Source organism: Callithrix jacchus, chromosome 5, assembly GCF_049354715.1.
Source record: "Callithrix jacchus isolate 240 chromosome 5, calJac240_pri, whole genome shotgun sequence".
Taxonomy (NCBI): Eukaryota; Metazoa; Chordata; class Mammalia; order Primates; family Cebidae; genus Callithrix; species Callithrix jacchus.
Window position 1 is genome coordinate 93,826,098 of NC_133506.1, and position 21,984 is coordinate 93,848,081.

Below are 21,984 nucleotides of genomic sequence, written 5' to 3' on the forward strand. Positions count from 1 at the left end.
CTCTCCCTCTGTCCTGGGTGATTTATTTCTTTTGCATTGAAGTGTAGCTCTTCATGTGTTAGAAGTTTGTTTTTATTTATTTATTTTTGGGACGGAGTCTCACTGCCGCCCAGGCTGTGGAGTGCAATGGCGCCATCTCAGCTCACTGCAACATCCGCCCACACCAAGTGATTCTCCTGCCTCAGCCTTCCGAGTAGCTGGGATTACAGGCGCCTGCCACCCTGCCCAGCTAATTTTTGTATTTTTAGTAGAGACGGGGTTTCACCATCTTGGCCAGTCTGGTCTTGAACTTCTGACATTGTGATCCACCCGCCTCGGCCTCTCAAAGTGCTGAGATTAAAGGCATGAGCCACCGGAGCCCGGCTAGCAGTTTGTAATTTGTGGGGTGATAGGAAACTAGTAGAGCCTTCTGGTACTTAGTTATCTGTCTTTCTAGGAGTTTTAGGTAATATTTTACAGACTTGGCAGTTTCCTTATTTTATATGGACTGGGAAGTCAACAAATACTTCTGCAGTGCCTATTGTGTACAAAGAATCAAGATTGCACTTTCACAATGAAATGAGGGAGGCGAAGGGCTGATCTCTCAGATATTTGACTGGTAAACCAGTACCTTTTCTAGTAGATGTGACCATAGGGTAAATTCTCTCTAGGCTAGATAAACGGAGGAGTTTATTTAGTGTTTTAGCAAGCTTTATTGCCTCCATAGGTAACAATTATTTGCATTTCCTAGAGTAGGGGCTAAGACGCGCCCTGGAATCTTTCCTTTTTGATGTGGCTTTTCCAATGAGGTCAGACTTCCCTGAAGGCTATCCTGAATAGTCTTTTCTGCCTGAGTAGTGGCCAACACACGGGCAGGTTTGCAAGCTTTCTCTTCGTGCAGATCCGTCCAAAAACGTAGGTGACAAACGGTCACTCGAAGATCTTTGCAGGATCCTACTCAGGAACCCAAGCGCGCCTGCGCGTCGGAGCCCTTTTGTGGCTGGGGAGGGGGTCCGGTTGCGCATGCGCATTAGGCCGGCACCGACAAGTGCGCTGCACCATTGGCACCGGCTGGGGGCGAGCCGACCTCAAGCAGCCGCCGCCACCGCCGCCGTCGTTGCTACTGCCGCAGCGGAGCTCAGAGGGCCCAGACGTGGGAGACTTCCCACATGGTGACTGAGATGTCGTCCACTGCGGCTTTTTATCTTCTCTCTACGCTAGGAGGGTACTTGGTGACCTCATTCTTGTTGCTTAAATACCCGACCTTGCTGCACCAGAGAAAGAAGCAGCGATTCCTCGGTAAACACATCTCTCACCGCGGAGGTGAGAGGGGTCCCCAGAATCCGATGGCGGAGGTGGGGGAGGCTGAGGGTCCTTTGCGGCTCCGCAGAAGGCAACCGGGTGGCAATCCCTGAGAGTTTGAGGAAGAATGGGGTTGCGTGAATTGAGGGCTCCTCCAGAGGCGGAGGCTGTGTGAAGGGGAGGTCTCCTGAGGGAAGGGAAGGAGAGGGATCCCCATTCTGAGCCACGGCGGGGGTCTCTCGGGGGCAGCAGTGTGAGGGGTTCTCCGAAACGGGAAAGACCCGATCGAGAACGAAGGGTAGGCGGAGCGTTTCTCGGCGGATGGAAGGATGATCGCAAGGTCCCTTCCTAGCACCAAGACACAAAGCGGGAGAGCCGTGCAGAACCGAAGGTACTCGGCTGGGGGCACCGGGAACTCACTGCTCCGAGCAAGCCGGTGGCTGAGTGGATGGGAAGAGCCGAGGCGGGGAGCTGGGCCAGGTATTTTCGTGAAGCTGGACGAGCTGTAGCCCCTGTGTCTGCGGTGCCTGGGGGTCCGTCCCACCCCCACGCTCCGAGCACTCAAAATTGAGAAGAGAGGGAAAACGAGTCCCCCTAGCCAGGGACATTTCCCAAGGTCACAATGAAAGCTTGGGCTGAACTGAGACAGGAACTTGAGTGTCCACGTCCCCAGGCTGCAAGCCTTACACCATTTTTTCTGTCTTTTGAGCACTGCAAAACAAACAAACAAACAAAAAACCAAAACACACACACACACACGCAAGTGGATTTTCAAAAGACTAAAAATAATTTCGTATAAGACAGGACAGTATTGTTTAAATAAAAATAAGTTTCTTTTGGAAAAGTGTTTTGCTAAAAGGAGCCTAGGTCGCCCACTCTAATTTCCCAGACAACAGGTCAAATCTTTGCTTCTTCATTATTGTGTTAATAATGTGTCTTCATTGCATTTCAAGTATGATGTATAAAGTTTGGTGAAATTGGTTTATTTCCAATCAATTTTAACTGTTCTTTAAGGATGAATGTTAAACCAGTTTAAAAGTTGCTTGAAATTTAACACATACTTGAAATGATAATTTCTAAGAATTTACAGTCCAAAACTTGATTTAGTACCATAACCACTCTACTAACAAGTAGTAGCCAAGGAATGAGGTTTTGAAATATAAATACAGAAATACATTGTCATTCTTCTGAATCTTATCAGTTGAACATAGTTCTAATGAGTGACTTCAATACTATTCTTGTCTTCCCACTCATGAAAAGCATCAGAGATTTTAAAGGGTGGCCAGCCAAATGCCATGTTATTGCTTATTTGGGTTATCTGTTTTAATAAGCTACCTGGTTAAACTGTAGAATGACGTTTAACTACTAAGGTGCCTTCAACCATTGGAATCAGGGGCCAACTTTTAGTATTCAAGTTGTTGTCACAGAAGCAATCTTCTTTTCTTCTCTCTTTATTTTTTTAAAGATGAGGTTTCACCATGTTGGTCAGGCTGGTCTTGAACTCCTGACCTCAGGTGATCCACCTGCCTTGGCCTCCAAAGTGCTTGGATTACAGGCATGAGCCACTGTGCCCGGCCTATCTTCTTTTTCCTTCTTCTTTGTTATTTTTTGTTTCTTTTCTTTTTTCTTTTTAAAATTTTTCTTCTTCATCATCCTCGTCTTTTCTTCCTTCCTTCCTTTCTTTCTTTTTCTTCTTCTTGTTCTTCTCCTCCTCCTCTTTCTTCTTCCTTTTCTCCTCCTCCTTCCTCCTCCTCTTCTTCTTCCTCTTCTCCTTCTCTTCTTCCTCCTTCTCTTTCCTCTTCTTCTTCTTCCTTTCTTCTTCTTTTTCTTTCTTCTTCTTCTTTTTTTTTTTGAGACAGAGTTTCACTGTTGTTACCCAGGCTGGAGTGCAGTGGCGCCATCTCGGCTCACCGCAACCTCCGCCTCCTGGGTTCAGGCAATTATCCTGCCTCAGCCTCCTGAGTAGTCAGGATTACAGGCACAAGCCACCATGCCCAGCTAATTTTTTGCATTTTTAGTAGAGACGGGGTTTCACCATGTTGACCAGGATGGTCTCGATCTCTTGACCTCGTGATCCACCCGCCTCGGCCTCCCAAAGTGCTGGGATTACAGGCTTGAGCCACTGCACGCAGCCTCTTCTTCTTTTTGAGGTGGAGTTTTGCTCTTGTCACCCACACTGGAGTGCAGTGGCACAATCTTGACTCACTATAGCCTCTGCTTCCCAGGTTTAAGTGATTCTCCTACCTCAGCATCCCAAGTAGCTGGGATTACAGGTACCCGCCACCACGCCCAGCTAATTTTTGTATTTTTGGTAGAGATGGGGTTTTACTATGTTGGCCAGGCTGGTCTCAAACTTCTGACTTCAGGTGATCTGCCTGGCTTGGCCTCCCAAAGTGATTACAGGTGTTGCACCTGGCGGTAAGTAAAGTCCTATTCTGGGGATGGGCAGTACACATTACTTTTTTGTTTGTTGTGTTGACTGATTTACAGAAAGTATGCTTACTAAAAACTCCAAAACAAAACAAAACCAGATACTCTAAAAAGCTATCTAAACTGTTATTGTGAATGATCAAAATTTTGTTTTAAGAGGAATATGTGTCAATCTTTAAAATTTTGCAACACTCTACAGGTGAAAAAACCCAGTGCTCCATAGGCATTAAAGACTGCTAGATCATCACAGCAAGTATCGAAGCCAGGATAAGCTAGATCTCAAATTTTTGTTTACTGTTCAAGATACTTTTAAACTATTTTCTTCCTAGATATTGAGTCATTTCAGTATTATATATAAAAATGTCCATTCATTATTTGTAAATGTGGCATCCGTATTTATATTTAAAGATGTAATGGATTTTTTTTTTGAGACAGAGTCTCATTCTGTCACCAGGCTGGAGTACAGTGGTGCAATCTTGGCTCACTGCAACCTCCGCCTCCCAGGTCAAGCGATTCTCCTGCCTCAGCCTCACAAGTAGCTGGGATTACAGGCATGCACCACCACGCCCAGCTAATTTTTGTATTTTAGTAGAGATGGTGTTTTACCATGTTGGCCAGGATGGTCTCAATCTCTTGACCTCGTGATCTGCCCGCCTCAGCTTCCCAAAGTTCTGGGATTACAGGCATGAACCACCACACCTGGCCAATGTAATGGAACTTTTAATGAAAATCTTGTTAAATATCTGCAGACTAAAAATCTGTTTTACCTATATAATGGTCCTACAACTGTTCTGGAAAATCTAACCCGACAAGAAACCCAAGTGGCACTCAGGATCGGAGGAACACACTTTATTACACTGGTGGGCCCAGAAGGCTTGCACCCAAAAGTCTGGACCTCAGCTTAGAATAGCACACAGTTTTTATAGATAAGGGGCAAGGGAAGTAACTTAGGACTTCAGGAATTAACTTAGGACTTCAGACAACGCAGCAGGTTTTAGACAACGCGGCAGTTTCTCCTAAAGGTTTTCTAGTTAGTAAGCAATAAACTGATGTACAGAAGCAGAAAGAGGCAGTTACTAACAAAAATAGGGGCAGTTTTAAAATAGGGACCGTTGCTGACTACGTGCTGACAAAATTCTGGGCAAAATTTCCACTTCACAACCACCGTAGTAAGTTCCCATGTCAGTGCTTCATACACTTTTGTTGAACTCAATACTACAGTTGAATCCAGAGTGATAGAGGAGATAAAGCACTGTGTAATGCAAGATACTACGTCTCTGGACAATAAGAGACATATGTAACTAGGAAGGAGTCACTCCCTTGATTGCCTTTAATTTTTGTCTTAGACACGGATAATAGCAATCACTGGTTGCTCTGTGCAGGTTACTAGTATTTGGGCTTATTCTCTATTGCCATAACTGCAAATACCTGATATTTATTTATTTTTCCCCATAAGTAAGAAAACAATGATACTTCTTGTAAATTAGGTCTATGACCATTGAAACATTAATCATGTTATGTGTATAAATTATATGCACTTGAATTAGTGTAACCTGAAATTCTGAGTATCTACTCTATTTCTATAATAATATGTCTATTCCAAAAACATGATAAAGATTTTTTTTTCAAGACAGAGTCTCACTCTGTCACCCAGGCTGGAGTGCAGTGTGGCAATCTTGGCTCACTGCAACTTCTGCCTCTGAAGTTCAAGTGATTCTCCTGCCTCAGCCTCTCAAGTAGCTGGGACTACAGGCACGTGCTGCCGTGCCCAGCTAATCTTTTCTATAGTAGAGACAGGGTCTCACTGTGTTAGTGGATCTCCTGACCTTGTGATCTACCCACGTTGGCCTCTCAAAGTGCTGGGATTACAGGTGTGAGCCACCACGCCCGGCCACATGGTAAAGATTTAAATCACCCGAGTCAGATACTAGATTTACCTATAGTTAGCCTTGGGAACAAGTCTTAGTTTCTTTGTTTATTTTTTCCAGACAGACTCTTGTTCACTTACCTTAGCTGGAGTTCAGTGGCAGCAAGACATGTTGGCCAGGCTGGTCTTGAACTCCTGACCTGAGGTGATCTGCCTGCCTCCGCCTCCCAAAGTGGTGATATTACAGGCATGAGCCATCAGGCCTGGCCAGCCAGAAGCCTGTTTTTACTTACTACAAACTGGGGACCATTTGCTTTGCTTACCTCTTTGAATTTTAATGATGATCAGGTGTATAAAAGGCTCTTTAAAAAGTGTGAAATTGTTTAGAAATATTATATGTGTGGATACAAAGTTTCCACAGTTGTAGTTTGTAACAAAACTTTGAGGTCGTTGAAAAGGAATGAGATCAGTCTTGTGTTTTCAAAGTTTTAATTTAACATTTTGGCCTTTACTAGGATTGATTGTCTTTTAAAATAGAAAATACTCTGTTTCAAAAATTAAATGCTCTAGGCTTTATTTCTTTAAAGCATAACATTGTATTTAGTGTATTATATTGTAATAGGATCTGTTGATCCAGCTGCTTCCCTTAATGGGCAGGGATCAGATTTGTTAGTTTCTGTGTTTCTAGCCACTAGTACAGATGCTGACATGTGATAGAAATAATAGCTAATTGTCTGCTAATTATCTACTGTGTACTAGCTACTTTTCATGTGTCTCCTAAATTTATTTGATCATATAACATTTTTTTATAATTACAACGTGTTGACGAAACATCACTAAGACTAAAGAGAAACGCTTTGGATTAAATGGAGAACAAACAATGCTCTCAAAGACTATTTTCTTAATTAGTATATAAATTATAAATTTTATACTATTTTTAAGATACATATATTTTCCAGTTGCATAACTAATTCATGTTCATTGTAGAAAATTTGGAAAACATAAAAATGAAAAAAGAAAAAGTAGTTTCTAAAACTTGACTATCTGGAGATAATCTCTGTTAACATCTTGAAGTAAGCTCTTTAAGGACTTATTTTCCTTTGTTTGGAATTATACTCTATATACATTTATTCCAAATGCCCACTGAGTTAGCTAGAGAATTAAGCAACCGATTTTTTAGCAAGAGTTCTAGTTATTAGGACTTAGTGGCCGAAGAATAAAAAACCTATCAACAACTGATCGAATTCCCACCTTTTTTCCCAGTCTTTTTTTTTTTTTTTTTTTTAAAGATGAGGTTTCACCATGTTGGTCAGGCTGGTCTTGAACTCCCGACCTCAGGTGATCTGCCCACTTTGGCCTCCAAAGTGCTTGGATTACAGGCGTGAGCCACTATGCCCAACCTTCTCCCATTCTTTAATCTTTGTTCTCAAGGCAGGGTAATATCACAGTCTGGGTCTCCTGCCACAGATTGGTTTGGTGGATGATACTTTGAGGGCAAGGATTGCTCTTGGACACTGGCTGCTTCTGGGCCCTAAACTTTAATTGGTTGTTCAAGACGAACAGTGAGGCATCAGTCTGAATCTCAAAGTGTCACTGGAAGTCGCATTCCATAATTGTACCTGAAACATGTTCTATGTCAGGGTATTGATTCCCTGGAGTTTGAGACCAGCCTAGCCAACATTGTGAAACCCTGTCTATACTAAAAATACAGCTCTTGTTTCTTCTTTTTTTGGAGACGGAGTCTCACTCTGGAGTGCAGTGGCGCCATTTCGGCTCACTGCAACATCCGCCTGCTGGGTTCAAGCGATTCTCCTGCCTCAGCCTCCTCAGTAGCTGGGATTACAGGTGCCCACCACCATGCCCAGCTAAATTTTTATATTTTTAGTAGAAATGGGTTATGCCGTGTTAGCCAGGCTGTTTTTGAATGCCTGACCTCAGGTGATCTGCCTCAGCCTCCCAATGTGCTGGGATTACAGGTGTGTGCCACTGTGCCTGACCCATAATCTTAAACTTTTAAGCTCTGTGAATTTAGAAAAATAATTTTTTTTTGAGACAATTTTTTTTTTGCAACTCTATTCTGTTGCCCAGTTTGGAGTGCAGTGGTGCAATAATGGCTCACTGCAGACTCAACCTCCTGGGCTCAAGCCATCCACCCATCTCAGGCTCTCGAGTAGCTGGGACCACAGACACAAGTCACCACGCCCAGCTAATTAAAATTTTCTTTTAGGCCGGGTGCGGTGGCTCAAGCCTGTAATCCCAGCACTTTGGGAGGCTGAGGCGGGTGGATCACAAGGTCAAGATATCGAGACCATCCTGGTCAACATGGTGAAACCTCGTCTCTACTAAAAATACAAAAAATTAGCTGGGCATGGTGGCGCGTGCCTGTAATCCCAGCTACTCAGGAGGCTAAGGCAGGAGAATTGATTGAACCCAGGAGGCGGAGGTTGCAGTGAGCTGAGATCGCGCCATTGCACTCCAGCCCGGGTAATAAGAGCGAAACTCCGTCTCAAAATAAATAAATAAAATAAAAATAAAATTTTCTTTTTTCTTTTATAGAAATGGGGTATCTTTGTGTTGCTCAGGCTAGTCTTGAACTTTTGGGTGCAAGGAATCCTCCCACCTTGGCCTCCCAAAGTGGGAGCCACTGTGCCTGGCCAAAAATTTAAATATTCTTCTATTAAAATTACTGAAATTATCACAAAACATTTTTTTTTAAGACGGGGTTTCACCATGTTGGTCAGGCTGGTCTTGAACTCCCAACCTCAGGTGATTCACCCACCTTGGCCTCCAAAGTGCTTGGATTACATACGTGAGCCACCACGCCCAGCCCACAAAACATATTTTTAAAAATAATCATTATTGAAGACACATACATATAATATCTAGTTGTTAAATGCTCCCTGTATATTTACATACCGTTTGGATATCATCCTTTTGTACTTCAGGTGATCTTGTGTAACTTACTGAGATTTTTTGCATATGGCACACAGTTCTAAAGGCCACGGATAGCATACTAGCTATATTGATATCCCTAATATTTTTCTTATATCTGCAAATATAAATTTCACTAGATTTTTTCCTTTGAAATATAAAAACAATTTTGCATTGTTCCAGGAAATCTATATTGAGAAATGCACTTTCGTACATACTATCTCTAATTATTTCAAGCTCTTTATGCTCTTATATAAGTCAAATATACTGTTTACAAGACACACTATAAATATTGAGTGAACAAATGATTTTAAAAATGAAGGAAGGCCAGACATGGTGGCTCAAGCTTGTAATCCCAGCACTTTGGGATTTGGGAGACTGAGAAAGGGAAATCAAACAATTTCATGAGGAAAGAGTTTCCACTAAATAATTCCCTGGAGAGGAATGTCATACTTCTTAATTAGTCCCTTAGTTATTCTCCAGACTTTCACCATATGAATCTACCAAGTAATTTGTGGGTTTTATCATTGTGGAATTTATCTTCCAGCTTTATAAAAACATAGAAATATGTGGGAATAGGGGTCAATGTGAATAACTTAACTGTGAAGCTGAAGTAAAGGACGCTATATGGGTGGGCAGCATAAAAGCTGCAGCATAGTGGCAAAAAGATTGGACTTTAAAATCATACTGCTGCCAGGCGAGGTGGCTCACACCTGTAATTCCAGCACTTTGGGAAACTCAGGCAGGTGGATCACCTGAGGTCAGGAGTTCGAGACCAGCCTGGCCAACATGGTGAAACCCCATCTCTACTAAAAATTAAAAAATTAGCCGGGCATGATGGTGGGCGCTTATAATCCCAGCTACTTGGGTGGCTGAGGTGGGAAAATTGCTTGAATCTGGGAGGCAGAGGTTGCAGTGAGCCAGGATCATGCCACTGCACTCCAGCCTGGGCAACAGAACGAGACTCTGTCTCAAAAAAGAAAAAGAAAAAAGAAATCATACTGCTTGTGCTTGAATCCCAGTTTGTTTTATCGATTATGTGACCTTAGCCAATTTTTTTGTAGAGATAGTTAATATTAATACTACCTCATGGGTGGTTATGAGGATTTTAATGAAATAATATATAAAGTGCTAAGCACAGTCTCTAGCTTTTGCTAATGAATAATGTCTTGGCTACCTTTTTAATATTTTAGTAGTGACTATGTAATAAACTTATAAAATAGATGAAGGATCTTAATAATGTTTGGCATGCTCCAGCTGTTAGGTTTAAATGAATTAGAATTAAATTTACTATGGAAAGCAGACATAAAATATGTAAATAGGCAAATATGGAATGTAAATATTGGTAGTAATAATCATATTGACTGTGGGGAAGTGTATTGAATTTCTGTCCTGTCTTTTTCCTAGCATCTTTCCCCCAAGCCAAAAGAGCAAACAAAAAATGTCTTTTTAAGACTCTCTGAACACATCACAGATGTAAACAGCTATTAACTTATGCCCAGTCTTGTTTCACCTATATCCCTGGCCATTCTTCTCACCCAGATTATTCTGAAACAAATTTCTTTTTCTTTTCTTTCTTTCTTTTTTTTTTTTTTGAGACAGAGTTTCACTGTTGTGGCCCAGGCTGGAGTACAATGGCGCGATCTCGGCTCACTGCAACCTCCGCCTTGCAGGTTCCAGCGATTCTCCTGCCTGATCCTCCGTAGTAGATGGGATTACAGACATGCGCCACCATGCCCAGCTAGTTTTGTATTTTTATTATTTATTTATTTATTTATTTATTTATTTATTTATTTATTTATTTATTTATTTATTTTGAGATGGAGTCTTGCTCTGTCGCCAAGCTGGAGTGCAGTGGTGCAATCTCGTCTCACTGTAACCTCCGCCTCCTGGGTTCAAGCGATTCTTCCGCCTCAGCCTCCCGAGTAGCTGGGACCACAGGCGTGTGCCAGCACGCCGGGCTAATTTTTGTATTTTTAGTAGAGACGGGGTTTCACCATGTTGGCCAGGATGGTTTCTATCTCTTGACCTCGTGATCTGCCCGCCTCGGCCTCCCAAAGTGCTGGGATTACAGGCGTGAGCCACCGCGCCTGGCCTTTTGTATTTTCAGTAGAGATGGGGTGTCTCTACGTTGGTCGGGCTGGTCTCGAATTCCTGATATCAGGTGATCAGTCCGCTTTAGCCTCCCAAAGTGCTGGGATTATAGGCGTTAGCCACCGTGCCTGGCCAAGAAATTTCAAATATCAAATTATTTCAAACATAATACTCACTGAACATTCTTTTGTGGAATATTCTAAAAGATGTTAGGACAAAGTTCTTGCCATTGGGATTTGAGAAGACTAATAACATTGCTTACTTTCCCTTCCCAAGTTTTGAACCAGTTTAGAAATAAAATATAGACATCAGATAGATAGAAGTCAAAATATTATTAATATAACCGAATTTCGGCTCTATAATGCCCTCCTGAAATTGATCTTAACGCTAAAACGGAGTCCTTTTCCTTGCATTGGCAGGACCTACCTTGGCAAACTTTCCATACAGATGAACAGAAATTTTATTTCTGAGGTTGGGCTACTCCAAATTAAGAGCACTCTGGGCCGGGCGCGGTGGCTCACGCCTATAATCCCAGCACTTTGGGAGGTCGAGGCGGGTGGATCACGAGGTCAAGAGATCGAGACCATCCTGGTCAACAAGGTGAAACCCCGTCTCTACTAAAAATACGAAAATTAGCGGGGCATGGTGGTGCGTGCCTGTAGTCCCAGCTACTCGGGAGGCTGAGGCAGGAGAATTGCTTGAACCCAGGAGGCGGAGGTTGCCGTGAGCTGATATCGTGCCATTGCACTCCAGTCTGGGTAACAACAGTGAAACTCCGTCTCAAACAAAACAAAACAAAACAAAACAAAACAAAACAAAAAGAGCACTCTGATGGGTTAAATTACAGACAGTTCTTTCTCCTTTTTTTTTTTTTTTTGTGACAAGGTCTCACTCTGTCACCCAGGCTGCAGGGCAATGACACAATCACAGCTTACTGCAGGTTCAAACTCCTGAGTTCAAGCAATCCTCCCACCTCAGTCCCCTGAGTAGCTGACACTACAGGTGCACACCACCAGACCTGGCTATTAGTTTTATTTTTTTATAGAAACGGAGTCCCACTATGTTGCCCAGGCCGGTCATGAACTCCTAGACTCAAGCAATCCTCCTGCCTTGGCTTTCCAAAGTGTCAGGATTATAGGCGTGAGCCACTGCACCCAGCCAGAAGACTATTTTTATTTAAAAGACTGAGTAGCTGCCCTACACGGTGGCTCACACCTGTAATCCCATCACTTTGGGAGGCCAATGCAGACGGATCACCTGAGGTCAGGAGTTCAAGACCAGCCTTGCCAACATGATGAAACACTGTCTCTACTAAAAAATACAAAATTAGCCGGGTGTGATGGCACATGCCTGTGGTCCCAGCTACTTGGGAGGCTGAGGTAGGAGAATCACTTGAACTCGGGAGAACTCCGGAGACAGAGGTTACAGTGAGCCGAGACTGCACCATTGCACTCCAGCCTGGGTGGGCAACAAGAGCAAAACTCTGTCTCAAAAAAAGAAAGAAAGAAAGAAAACAAAAGAATTAGAAGAAAATTGTGGTTACGTAGGCTTTAGCATTTAGCAGTTACGTTCTTTTTTTTTTTTTTAGATGTAGTCTCACTTTGTTGCCCAGGCTGGAGTGCAGTGGCTGGATCTCGGCCCACTGCAGTCTCCGTCTCCCAGGTTCAAGCAATTCTCCTGCCTCAGCCTCCCGAGTAGCTGGGACTAGAGGTGCGCACCACCATGCCTAGCTAAGTTTTGTATTTTTAGTAGAGACAGGGTTTCACCATGTTGGATGATCGCAATCTCTTTACCTCATGATCCACCTGCCTCAGCCCCTCAAAGTGCTGGGATTACAGGTGTGAGCTGCCGCACCCGTCTGCAAGCAGTTATGTTCTTGGAAATGAATAAAGTGAGTCTGTTACTTTAAGAAAATAATCTAGCTGACTTCTATTGAGGCAGCGCCAAGATTTAATTTGAGCTTTCTTTTTTATTTATTTTATTTTTATTTTTAGATTAGTCAAGTGCAGTAGTGAGAAGGGGGGAAAGAGTAGAACAAGGAGTTCGATCTGTAACTGACTGTGAACAATCAATTGAAATAACTCACTGCCTTCAGACCAGCCTAATTTGAGCTTTCAATAAAAATTAGAATTTTAGAAAACTTGTATCTGCCACTATGATGAGCTTGACATCGTTTAATTCTTAAAGACTTTCCTAATGAACACAGATGTTAACAAGTGTGATTTTTAAAATATTGAATAATGTGTCATCATTTAGAAGGCCAGCATGATTCAATGAATTGATAGTTTCTAGATGAACTATGCATGCTATTATAAAATCATGCATGGGTGAAAGATCATTCAAAGTTCAAGATGGACCAATGCATTTTCACATAATAGAGTATGAAGTGATTACTCATATGGCTTAGATTCCACATTGCAATAGACTTTTAAGAAACTAACACTTGTTGAGCTGCTTATGGTGGTGCCTACCTGTAGTCCCAGCTATTTGAAAGGCTGAGACAGGAGGATGACTTGAGCCCAGGAATTTGAGGTTTTTGCTATGATCATGGCTGTGAATAGCCACTGAACTTCAGTCTGGGCAACATAGCAAGACCCTGTCTCTCAAGTAAGCAAACAAATTACCACTTATTGAATTTTGATGCCATATCAAAGAAGACTCTTTCATTTCCAACTACACATCTCTGTGACTGTGGGTATAAATGAAGCAGATATGAGAATCTTACTGCTTTCTCTTAAGCCAGATATTAAACAGATTTGCAAAAATATGAAATGATACCACTCTTTTCATACATTATTTTGAAAGTTATTTTTTATAAAAATGTTATTTTAATGTGTAATGTGTTTATTATTTTCTCTCTTTTTTTTTTTTTTTTTTGAGATGAAGTCTTTTTCTGTTGCCCAGATTGGAGTGCAGTGGCAAGATCTCGACTCACTGCAACCTCCACCTCCTGGGTTCAAAGAATTCTCATGCCTCAGCCTCCTACATAGCTGGGTTTACAGGTGGCACCACCATGCCCAGCTAATTTTTTTTTTTTTTTTTTTTTTTTTTAGTAGAGATGAGGTTTTGCCATGTTGCCAGGCTGGTCCTGATCTTCTGAGCTCAGGCAATTAACCTGCCTCAGCCTCCCAAAGTGCTAGGATTACAGGCACGAGCCACCACATCTGGCCTATTTTTAAAGCAAGGACGCGGAAATCAGCTTGAAGGAACTAATGCAGAAATCAGCTTTGATCACTTGTTAAGGTGGTGTCTGCCAAGCTTTTCCACTGTGAGGTTACATTTTCCCTTTATAATTAATAAGAGAAAAGGCCCTTATAATTAATAAGAGGCTGCCCTCCTCAGCCTCCCAAAATGCTGGGATGACATGCATGAGCCACCACACTCAGCCAATTTTTGGAGGGAGATACTTTAAATAAGTAAGTACACAAATATCCCATTCCTTAGCAAATTATCAATCCATTTATGAAAATGGATTCAGAATTTATTTATTATTTATTTCTTTCTTTCTTTTCCCTAAAAAGAACTTGGAATTAACTTTTTAATTGTTATTTTTTGAGATGAAGTCTTGCTTTGTCTCCCAGGCTGTAGTGCAGTGATGTGATCTCAGCTCACAGCAACTTCCACCTCTACGGTTCAAGCGATTCTCCTGCCTCAGTCTCCAAGTAGATGGGACTACAGGCACCTACCACCATGCCCAGCTAATTTTTGTATTTTTAGTAGAGACGGGGCTTCACTATGTTGGCTAGACTGGTTTCAAATGCCTGGCCTCAGATGATCTGCCTGCCTCGTCCTCTCAAAGTGCTGGGATTACAGGCATGAGCCACCGTGCCCAGCTTGGATTCAGAATTTCTTTTTTATTTTATTTTTATTTTTTCTTAAATTTTTCTTTTTTTTTTTTCCCCATAACATTCTTGGAGTGCAGAATTTCCTACTCACTGATTTTAAATCTGTCACTATCATTATTTTGATGCTAGCAGTGTCACAGATTTGTCCAGTGAGAGGTCCTTCAAGCTGGCTTTTGTGTCCTTTTAACTTCTTTGCTCTTTGGTACAAGTGGTCAGTAGTTTAACTTAACTTACTGGTAACCCCTTTAGCACTCTTGTCTTTTTAGAAATATTCAAGGGTGCTTTGTTTTTGAATATTATCTGAATATAATGTATTTCCATAGTTTTTGATCAAAACAAGGGCCAACTAACGTCATCCAATAAAAGGGTCATCTAACTTCAAAAGGTGACTTAAAAAAAAGAAAACAAACCTATAACCTTCATATTTACCGCATCTGTTTTCTATCATTGCATCAAGTCAAGTAACCAAGTGAATCTAAAATCAAACTAGTGTTTTTTTTTTCTACATGGGTATCCTCCCTCTGCTAAAGTGATGAAATTTTAGCATATTAAAACCAGTATATTTGCTTCTGCATATTGTATATTTCTATTGATTATAATTAGGTCATCATAAGAATACAATCTAACAGGGCCTGGCGCGGTGGCTCACGCCTGTAATACCAGCACTTTGGGAGGCCGAGGTGGGCAAATCATGAGGTCAGGAGTTTGAGACCAGCCTGACCAACATAGTGAAACCCTGTCTCTATTAAAAATACAAAAATTAGCTGTGCATGGTGTTGCACACCTGTAATCCCAGCTACTCAGGAGGCTGAGGCAGGAGAATCGCTTGAACCCGAGAGGTGGAGGTTGCAATGAGCCGAGATTGTGCCACTGCACTCCAGCCTGGGCGACAGAGTGAGACTCCGTCTCAGAAAAAGAGAAAATTACAATCTAACAGTAAAAAAGAAGAAAAATTTAATACTCACAAATATGTTCAGATGGTATTATATATAAAACATTTTAATGTTAATATTTAAGTACTTTAGGTACCTTTTTTTTTTTTGAGATGGAGTTTTGCTCTTGTTACCCAGGCTGGAGTGCAGTGGTGCAATATTGACTCATGCAACCACCGCCTTCCAGGTTCAAGCGATTCTCCTGTCTCAGCCACCCAAGTAGCTGGGATTACAGGCCACCACCATGCCCTGCTATTTTTTTTTTTTTTTTTTTTTTTTTTTAGTAGAGATGGAGTTTCACCATGTTGGCCAAGATAGTCTCCAACTTCTGACCTCAGGTGATCCACCCGCCTCAGTCTCTTAAAGTGTTTGGATTACAGGCATGAACCACCGCACCTGGCCTAAGCAGTACCTTAAATCCTCTTTTTATTTAGAGTTTATTGAATTGTCTCTTTCTATTAAGAAGAAATTAGCTGTTTTTCCAAAGTGTATGGGAAAATATTCCCAAAGTATTTTTCTGTATATTTCATAAATTATTTGGTAACACTGAAATGTTATAGTTTTAAAACATTTTAGGCTGGGGATGGTGGCACACACCTGTAATCTCGGCACTTTGGGAGGTTGAGGAGGGCGGATCACCTGAGGTCAGGAGTTTGAGACCAGCCTGGCCAACATGGCAAAACCCCATCTCTACTAAAAATACAAAAATTACCCAGGTGTGGTGGCATGTGCCTGTAGTCCTAGCTACTCAGGAGGCTGAGACAGGAGAATCACTTGAACCCAGGAGGAGGTGGGGGTTGCAGTGAGCCAAGATTACGCTGCTACACTCCAGCTTGAGCGACAGAGCAAGACTTTCCATCTAAAAAAAAAAAATTTTTTTTAATTTTTGAATAGCATCCATAAAGTTAGTTAACATTTTTTACATACTATATAACATTAGACTATTTTTTATAATTCAGTATGTTCACATCAAAATCTGTAAAATTGCAATATTATTTATTATTCCAGTTAATGGACATTTACCAAGTACCTACTCTTTACCAGTTACTATGATAATGGCAATAGTAATAATAATACTAATAATAACAATCATTTACTTTCATGGAATGTTTACTATAGAATTTCACTGAATCTAATGCATTTGGTTATAAAGTACACACTTTTTACATACTGTTAAGAAAGAAACCCTGGCTGGGCGTGGTGGCTCACACCTGTAATCCCAGCACTTTGGGAGGACAAGATAGGCTGACCATGAGGTCAAGAGATGGAGACAATCCTGGCCAACATGGTGAAACCCCGTCTCTACTAAAAATACAAAAATTCGCTAGGCGTGGTTTACAGTCCCAGCTCCTCGGGAGGCGAGGCAGGAGAATCACTTGAACCTGAGAGGCGATGGTTGCAGTGAACCAAGATCATGCCATTGCACTCCAGCCTGGTGACAGAGAGAGACTCCTCAAAAAAAAAAAAAGAACCCCTATAAAAGTTGATGGAAAAAAAAAAAGAGAGAAAAGCTTGCCAATTAAACTGTTCATTATACACCCTTATTTGTAAAATACATCTTAACTTCAAAGATGTTAATAAGTGAAAAGCTATCATTTTAGAATTGATTGCTGGGCCCAGTGGCTCATGGCTGTAATCACAGCACTTTGGGAGGCTAAAGTGGGAGGATTGCTTGAGCTCAGGAGTTAGAGACCAGACTGACCAACACAGTGAAACCCCGTCTCGGCCGGGCACGGTGGCTCACGCCTGTAATCCAAGCACTTTGGAGGCCAAGGCGGGCGGATCACCGGAGGTCGGGAGTTCAAGACCAGCCTGACCAACATGGTGAAACCCCATCTTTAAAAAAAAAAAAAAAACAAACGAAACCCTGTCTCTATTAAATAAAAAAATTATCCTGATGTGGTGGTGTACACCTGTAGTCCCACCTACTCAGGAGGCTGAGGCAGGAGAATTGCTTGAACCCTTGAACCCAGGAGGCAGATGTTGCAATGAGCCGAGATTGTGCCACTGTACTTCACCCTGAGCAACAGAGCAAGACTCCGTCTCAAAACAAACAAAACAAATAAACAAAAAGAGTCGATGACATACAACAATTTAAGTATTAATTCATTTAATTTAACCAATTCTATGAAAGTTAGTTAGCTTTCCTAAGGTTGCACAATTATTAAACAGATTGGAGATCAGGTATACTAAAACTCCAGAGTCTCACCCTTAACCATCACACTGTACTCCCTTCAGTCAAGGTGATTAAAACAGTCACTTCTTTTAAGCAATTCATGGGAATGGGGGGAAAGAAACAGATAAATAATTTATGCCATAATATGATAAATGCCTTAGTAGAGCTATGCATAAGAGACTATGGGGATACAGAGGAGAGACTGTTTAACTCTGTCTGAGGAGATGTATGTATACCAAGTCCTCTTTGGTCTTTCCTTTGACAAATAAGCAGATATTACAGCTTAAAAACTATGGTTAGGCCAGTCACAGTGGCTCACACCTATAATCCCAGCACTGGGAAGCTGAGGCAGGAGGATTGCTTGAGTCCAGGAGTTTGAGTTTGAGACCAGTCTGGGCAACATAATTAGACCCTTGTCTACACACACACACACACACACACACACAAATTAGCTGAGCATGGTGGCATGTGCCTGTAGTCCTAGCTACTTAGGAGGCTGAGGCTGGAGGATTGCTTGAGTCAGGAGTTTGAGGCTGCAGTGAGCTCTGATTGTGCCATTGCACTCCAGCCTGGGAGACAGAGTGAGACCGTCTCAAAATAATTAATAATAATAATAATAATATTTAGGTTCTGTCTAACCCTCTTGTGTTGCTGTGGCTATGTTTTGATCTTTGATTCCTACTGTTGCAGCTAAAAAATATTCAAAATACAGATTAAGCTTCCCTAATCTGAAAACCTGAAATGCTCCAAAATCTGAAACTTTTTGAGCACACACACGGCTCCACAAGTGGAAAATTCCTGGTAAAAAATAATTTGAGGGAAAAAATAAATTTTTAAAAAAGAATATATATATGTATAGCGAATTCCATACCTAACCTTATGTGACAGGTTGCAGCCAAAACAAAAGCAAATAACACACTGCTTATTCAGCATCCCCAAAGGAAAAAAGGCCCTTGCAGCTCCCTTCAGTTACAAACTTTTCTGAGTTTGCCCAGATTTCCTCATGCAAGCATGCCAATGAAGGGTAGTAAAATGGTTCATATTCAGACTGGTCACAGCAACAGCAGATTCCTCATGATGCCCTGCATGGTGCCAAGACCTATATGCATTATTCATTGTGTGTTTTTGTTTGTTTGCTTGCTTGCTTATTCTCTGCTCTTTGGTATAACGATGTTGTTAAAAATATCAAAAAGGCCCACAGATACCCCTCTGGGTTATAGTGATAAGAAAAAGCGTTAACATTTATGTTTATCTATTGCACAGAAAGCTAAGGTGTTGTAGAACCTGAACAATGGTGTAAGTGTGAAATATCTTACAGAGGAGTATGGTGTTAGAATAACCACTATATATGACCTGAAGAAAAAGAGGGATAAACTGTTGGAGTTTTATATATATCAGAAGTAGTACATATGAAGTGGAAGTGATGAACAGAAGTTAATTAAAAATAGGAAAACACTGCATAAAGCTGAAATGAAGATCTCAATCATGTATTGAAAGTGCATCCATCAGCATCACAGTAAATACATGCCACTTCATGGTATGCTGATTACGAAATAAGCAAAGAGCTATCATGATGAAGTTAAAATGAAGGGAACTGTGAATAATGAACAGGCCAGATGCAGATTTTTTTTTTTTTTTTGAGACAGAATTTCGCTTTTGTTGCCCAGGCTGGAGTGCAATGGCGTGATCTTGGCTCACCGCAACCTCTGCTTCCTGGGTTTAAGTGATTCCCCTGCCTCGGCTTCCTGAGTAACTGGGATTACAGGCATGTGCCTGGCTAATTTTATATTTTTAGTAGAGATGGGGTTTCTCCATGTTTGTCAGGCTGGTCTCCAACTCCCGACCTCCAGTGATCCACCCACCTCAACCTCCTGAAGTGCTGGGATTACATGCGCGAGCCACCGCACCTGTCCCATTTGCAGAAATCTAAGAGAAGATGTGCCATTATACTTTTAAAGATTAATGGTGATTTAGCATCTGCTGATTACGAAGCAGCAAAGAAATTCATTGACAAGTTTGCCAAGGTCATTGCTGTTGAAAATCTGACCCAAGAACAAGTCTATAATCCTGATGAAACAACACTGTTTTGGCATTACTGTCCCAGAAAGACACTGATTGCAGCTGATGAGATGAGAATTAAGGATGCCAACGATAGAATAACTGTGTTAGGATATGCTGATGTAGCAGGCATGCATAACTGTAAACTTTCTGTGGTAGGCAAAAGCTTCCTTCCTTACTGTTTTCAAGGAGTGCATTTCTTACCAGTCCGTTATGCTACCAAAAAGGCATGCATGGATCACCAGGGATATCGACATCTTTTCAGATCGATTTCACAAACATTTTGTACCAGTGGCTCATGCTCACTGCTGAGAGGTTGGACTGGATGACAACTGCAAGATTTTGTTATTCTTTGACAACTGTTCTGCTTATCCACCAGCTGACATTCTCATACAAAATAATATTTAGGCCATATACTTCCCCTGAATGTGACTTTATTAATTCCATGTGACCAGGGTATCCTTGGATCAATGAGAGTAAATATAAAAACATTTTCTTGTGCTAGCAGTAGTGAACAGAGGTGTGGGTGTGGAATGGTTTATTTAAAATTAACCACAGATTGTTCCCATGGATGATTAACATAGTGACTCCTTTGCTTTCTGAAGGTTCAGGTTACACAAACTTTGTTTCATGCATAAAATTATTTTTGCTGTGTTGCCCAGGTAGTCTCAAACTCCTGGGCTCAAGTGATCCTTCCACCTGGGCCTCCCAAAGTGCTAGGATTATAGATATGAGCCACCATGCCCTGCCAGAAAGTTTTCAAAAGGAGTTTAGCCATGGACACCTTATATGCTGTTGCCAATGCTTGGAACACAGTGAATAAAGATAAATTTGTATGTGCCTGGCACAACCCCTGGCCTCTGACTATGTTTAGTGATGATAATGAACGAGGCGGTGACTTTTAAGGATTTCGTGTGTTGACAAAGTGAGAAAAAAAGTGATGTCTGACCTACTTACATATACAAGAAAATTGCCTTGAATTTGTGAGTAAACTGAAAGAAGAGGATATCAAAGAATTTTTTTTTTTTTTTGAGACAGTCTCAACCTGTCACCCAGGCTGGAGTGCAGTGGTGTGATCTTGGCTCACTGCAACCCCTGCCTCCCTGGTTCAAGTGATTCTCCTGCCTCAGCCTCCTGAGTAGCTGGGATTACAGGTGTGTACTACCATGCCCGGCTAATTTTTGTATTTTTAGTAGAGATGGGGTTTCACCATGTTGGTCAGGCTGGTCTCGAACTCCTGACCTTGTGATCCACCTGCGTTGGCCTCCCAAAGTACTGTTTTTTAACACTGACCATGAGGTTCTAGTTGTTCATAGTTGACCAACGGTGAAACAGCTGAAATGGTTCTGAATCAAGGTGATCATAATAATAGTCATGATAACAATGAAGATGATGTTCACATGGCAGAAAAAGTGCCCATAGACAACACGATGAAAATATGTGAAGAGTTTATTGAAGGATTAGAGCAGGGTGCATTCATAACAGGACAGGAAATCATGTTCGTTTATAAAATCAAAAAGAGACTTCCAAGACAAAAACTTGTTAATGAGGCACATGACTCTGGAGGAAACATTTAAAAAATCCATACAGCAGAATGCCTCCTCATCCCTAGAGGACCCAATTCCTGGTCCTTCAACTGCTTCTGATGTTTCTTCTCACCTAAAAAAGGAAAAAAAAAAAAAATACAGTGTATGGTAACCTTTTAATCAAAACACAGCGAGGCTGGATGCAGTGGCTCGCACCGGTAATCCCAGCACTTTGGGAGGGCAAGATATGCGGATCACTTGAGGCCAGGAGTTTGAGACCAGCCTGGCCATTATGGCAAAACCCCCTCTCTACTAAAAATATAAAAATTAGGCAGGCGTGGTGGCACATGTCTGTAATCCCAGCTACTCGGGAGGCTGAGGCACAAGACTCACTTGAACCTTGGAGGTAGAGGTTGCAGTGTGCTGTGATCATGCCACTGCACTTTAGGCTGAGCAACAGAGTGAGACTCTGTCTGAAACAAAAAACAAACCAATGAGACGGGTGGAGACTAAACACCTGCCTTTTTGTTGCTGTTTTTAACAACTGATAGAGATTTTCTGGTGATGCTACTATGTTACTTACCCTAACCATATTATTTTTAATTGCATTAGTGGTATTTCATATTCTTTACTGTTACATACTTACATATGAATAAGTGTAAGAAAATGTTTACTGGTAGCCTATAAATTCAGAGTCAAGAATGTTGGTTATGCCAAATAACCACAGATTGTTCCTGTAAATGACTGAGAGTGGCTCCTTTGCGTTCTGATGGTTCAGAGTACACAAACTTTGTTTCATGCATAAAATGATTTAAAATATTTTGTAAAATTACCTTCAGCCTAT

The 21,984-nt window shown here is 41.5% G+C and overlaps 1 protein-coding gene across 5 annotated transcripts in view; it reads left to right on the forward strand.

Annotated features, from left to right (window-relative positions):
- The first annotated feature begins 1,098 nt into the window (after positions 1-1,098).
- Positions 1,099-21,984, forward strand: part of GDPD1 (glycerophosphodiester phosphodiesterase domain containing 1) — a 59,462-nt gene continuing 38,576 nt past the window's right edge. For 2 of the 5 annotated variants that reach the window (XM_008996948.5, XM_078373673.1), the window contains exon 1: positions 1,099-1,302. In XM_008996948.5, the coding sequence (XP_008995196.1) occupies positions 1,149-1,302 (154 nt within the window). In that variant the 5' untranslated portion in view covers positions 1,099-1,148. Of the gene's footprint in view, positions 1,303-1,633; positions 1,762-21,984 lie in introns of all 5 variants that reach the window. The other 3 variants (XM_078373674.1, XM_078373675.1, XM_008996949.5) reach the window with 3 other exon arrangements.